This window comes from Ammospiza nelsoni, chromosome 3 (assembly GCF_027579445.1).
Source record: "Ammospiza nelsoni isolate bAmmNel1 chromosome 3, bAmmNel1.pri, whole genome shotgun sequence".
Taxonomy (NCBI): Eukaryota; Metazoa; Chordata; class Aves; order Passeriformes; family Passerellidae; genus Ammospiza; species Ammospiza nelsoni.
Genome location: NC_080635.1, coordinates 4,836,321 through 4,840,590, shown reverse-complemented (window position 1 = coordinate 4,840,590; position 4,270 = coordinate 4,836,321). Strand labels below are relative to the sequence as shown.

The window sequence follows — 4,270 nt, the reverse complement described above, 5'->3', positions numbered from 1 at the left end:
TTCTTACCAAAGAGATTGTGCAGGAGCTGAATTGTAATGGATATTTTAGCATAATTAAGATTTTGAGAGAGATTAAAATTATTTTATCTGTTTATCTACTGGAAATTGTATTTTAAGTTTTTAACTTTGCAGCGTTAAACAAGGCTCTGGTTGCCTGTTACTACCTGTTGTAGCCATGTCAGGTGTCATACTTTGCCAAAGCTGAGGTAGCCCTTTCCTCCTCTCATGCAGCTTCCAATTAATTTCCAGTGTTGTTTTAATCAGGGTGAACAAAAGGCTCTTTGTCCCAGTCCCCCAGCAGCCTGGGAGCAGGGAAGGGAAAGAGCAGAGATCTCTAAGAATGCTGCTGAGCAAGGACAGCCAGCTTAGGGGAAGAATCCTCTCTTGCCCAACCAGTGACCAGCAGGTTGCTCCGTTTTTAGGCTGTTTGCCTGTTCCTCTCCCCCACTCAGGAGAAGGCTGGGTTCCTCCCAGGAATGTGCCAACACAAATAGCAGCAGGTGGGAATCCTGGAATGCTGTGTTTCCCCAGGATTGTTTCCTCTGCTGACCCCTGAGCACCTTGTGACCACAGGCTCTGTGTGCTGCCCATTCCCATAGGGAAGTGATTAATCCACTTTCTCTTCAGTGCTGGAGCATCTGGATGCTTCCTGCAGGGCGATGGGGACATTGCCACCGAGTCACACCTGGATTCAAGCCCAGGCCAGGCTCAGTTTTGTCTGGCAAGATATGAAACAAGATTTTTGAAAATGTCCACTGCATGGAGCCAAAAACCAGCTCCCACTGGAGTATCTGTAAACTGGAGCCTCCAGAAATACCACAGGAGACTTCCCCCAGCCTAGGAAGCGCTCAGAGACATGGATTTGATCTTTGCTCTGTGTTGTGCAAGAGCTTGGCATAGAAGCCAAGTTCCTGGGGCATCACCTGTCTCGCCTAGCAGAGCTGGGATAACTCACTGGGACAGTGTCTTCCTGCTGCTGTAGCCCATTGCCCTGGTTAATGGGGTCAGTCTGTCCTCTCTGGGCCACCAGGCAGAAGTGCCACCCCCAGCCTTTCATCCCACCCCTTATCTGGGAGTTCTGGGGCCAGGCAGAGTGCACTGGATGGGACAGCAAGCCCTTCCCGAATCCAAACTGCATTTGCCGGGAGGCAGAAATTCCTGCAGCTCCCCTTCACACCTTACTGGGCACTCGGGAGCACATTGCCAAACCCTCCTGGCGTGTTTGTAAAATTTACCTGCCAGTTTCTGAAAGCTGGATGTGCCTGGAGGGTGTGGAGGTGTCTGACGTGACCGCGGAGCAGAAACCTGAACAGAAAGGGGAGGAGGCAACAACAGTGGAAGCTAAAATATTTCAGGATTGGAAGCGTGCCAAGAGAACTGTTCGCAGGAAACATTTCTGTGCCGGCAAGGTGTAGGAAGTTTTTTCCTTCCCTCTCTAGTTAATGACCTTGCCCTGGCGCCCGGCGGGGTGGGGTCCCGCGTGTCCCATCGCGGCTGGCCGGGGGATGCACCAAGCGGCGCGGCCTCGGGCGGTGCCAGGGCTCGGCGGGCCGGGCCCGGGGCAGCGGCGCGGTGCCAGCCCGGGCCGGTTCCTGCGCTTACGTCCCGCGGGCGTGTCCCTTAAATCCCGCACGGGAGCGGCGCGGGGCAGGCGAGCGCCGGCGGAGCCGAGCGGAGCGGAGCGCTGTCGGCGGGGCAGAGATGGCCTCGGTGGGTCCCTCCGCAGCCTCCGCGCAGCCCGCCCTGCCCTCCGGACCCGCCGTCTTCAAAACCATCCCCTACGCCTTCATCCTGCCCGAGATCGTGAGTATGCCTCGCCGCGCTGCCTCACGGAGCCCGCTCCGGGCTAAAATCCCCCGAAGACATCCTGAAGGCATCCTGACTGGGGAGTGACAGTTTGGCTTTGAGCTTATGCTGAATGCACAAAGTATTCCTGAAGGGGATTTTAGGAACAGCTTGAGGACAAGGCACGCTCGGCTCCATCACAGCCTGCGTGAGGGTCACCGGCTGCCGTGGGGCTGGGAGAGGCTGAAGAGCTGCTGGCTCATCCAGGGCAGACTGGCAGCTCTCGTTATCGTGAAGCAGCTCTCTGTAGAAATGGCTGGAAAATCAAGGCAATTTTGCTCTCTGTATCAAGTCGTTCCAGGGGTTGAAGGCAATTGGGCGTCTGGTAATGTGTGATGACATTCCATGATTCTTTCAATTGCTTCTGGGTCCAGAGGGCATCCAGTGGGACCGGCCAAGATAGCACCTGATGTACTTTGTCATGGTGCACGGGGCTGGCAACCCACACCCTGTGCTCCACAGCCACGATCCCTGGCCGTGGTGATGGGCTCAGCTCCCTGCTGCAATTCCAGGGGTCTCACCCACAGCAGCTGGGATGGCACAGGGTGGCATGGGCTAATCCCGATGACCTTGTGGGCTTTTTGTGCTCAGTAAATATTTTGGGTGGATCCAGAGCGAGCAACTCGCTCCAGGCTGGTGCGTGGAGCTGAGAGGAGACTTCCTTGTGCTCTGATTCCAAGCCCTGGAGATTAACGAGCGGGCAGGGCTGGGTTGAGGCAGCCGCTCACTTTTCCCAGATAAAAGCACATTTTCTGGCTTCTCCACCAAATCCCTCGGGGTGAGACATTTCCTTGTGTGCAAGGCGGCAGCAAACCCTTCCCTTTCGTGTGAACACTCATTTCCCCTGAGTTTTCAGGGGAACCGATGCCAACTTGCTTCCTTGCTTCCCTTAGCACTGGGATGCTCTGGGAAAGATGCAGGGGTTCCGCTGGCTGCTGCAGCTGGCTCAGGAGGGAGGGAGGAGGGAACTGGGGAGGAAAAGAGCTTTTCCTCATCCCACACTCATCAGCGGCGCCTGTTTGTCCCCGGCAGGTCTGCGGGACCTGGGTGTGGATCCTCGTTGCTGCTACCTCTGTCTCCTTGCCGCTGCTGCAGGGATGGGTGATGTACGTGTCCCTCACCTCCTGCCTCATCTCCCTGCTGCTCCTCTTAAGCTACCTCCTCGGCTTCCACAGGAACAGCGAGAACTGGAAAGTGCTGGTAAGAAGGGATGGAACACGGGCAGATGTTGGCAGCAGCAACGTGGGTGCAGGATCACCATGGCTGGTGACCCACCAACCCTTTCTTCCTTTTGCCTCGACTGGAAAGTCCAGGGGAGCTGTGCAGTGAAACCACTGCTTGGTTTGGTCCCAGGCCTCTCCAGGCACCTGTCCCCCTTTGGGGCACTCACAGGTGTCTCGTTTTGCAGGACAGTTTGTACCACGGCACCACGGCCATTCTGTACATGAGCGCCGCGGTCCTGCAGGCCAACGCCACCATCAACTCTGAGTTCGGCGTCAACGCGCCCCTCAACTACCAACTCAACAGCGCTGCATCGGTGAGTCCAGAGCACCTGCCGGGCTGCAGGACACACACTCACCCCTGCAAGGGCAGCAGCACCTGCTAAAGCCACAGCAGAGCCACCCCAAGTGCCAACAGGGCAGAGTTTCAGCTCCTCAGCTCTGTGGGTCGTGCAGCTGGCGTTGTCTTCTTAGAGTCCACCAGCTCACAGACAGCCTGATGTGGCTGGATGATGGGAAAAGCTGAGGCTTTGCCTCTCCTTTGAGGCTGGAGGGAGCTCTGTGCTGGGAGGCTTCCCCATGCTGAGAGCACTGGGAAGAGATGGGGTTTGACTCTGCCAGCTGACCCTTCCTCTTCTTCCTCTCGTGCAGTTCTTCGCCTTCCTCACGACCTTCCTGTACATCCTCCACGCCTTCAGCATCTACTACCAGTGATCCTGGCAGCACCAGATTGACCTTGACAGGACGAGGGCTTTCCCAGTGTGAGAGACCTTGCTGTCATCCCAAGGTGTCCCTGCTCCAGCCTTGTCACCAGGCCTCAGGAACAGCAAGTCCTTTTGCACTTCATCACAGGAGGGATTTTGCTGGCACACCTTGGTGTGCCTGTGGGACATTTCCTGCCTTGCCTGGGGGAGGGACTTGTGAGGGGAGGGACTGGGTGCAGGCCCCAAGCCTCCAATACCAACATTCTGCCAAATATTGACAACCATGGGAAGAGGAAAAAAAAACAAAACACTGTTCCTTCAGCAAACAACCTCCTTTCTTATGTAATTTACCTTTCTCCGGTTCAGCTCCATCCCTCCCCAACACAAGTTCATAACAATGATACAAGATTGTGTTCCTTGACTTTCAGATGGTTTCATTTGGTAAATGCTGTATTTGGAATAAAGTGTCAATGGGCAGATTTTGACTACTCTGTAAGCTGT

General features: G+C 55.6%; 1 protein-coding gene across 1 annotated transcript; it reads left to right on the top strand.

Annotated features, from left to right (window-relative positions):
- Positions 1-1,639: 1,639 nt before the first annotated feature.
- MALL (mal, T cell differentiation protein like) lies at positions 1,640-4,248 on the top strand. Its single transcript, XM_059467205.1, has 4 exons — positions 1,640-1,803; positions 2,878-3,045; positions 3,254-3,382; positions 3,717-4,248. The coding sequence occupies exons 1-4, from the start codon at positions 1,702-1,704 to the stop codon at positions 3,777-3,779; spliced, it is 462 nt and encodes a 153-aa protein (XP_059323188.1). The 5' UTR covers positions 1,640-1,701; the 3' UTR covers positions 3,780-4,248.
- Positions 4,249-4,270: the final 22 nt, after the last annotated feature.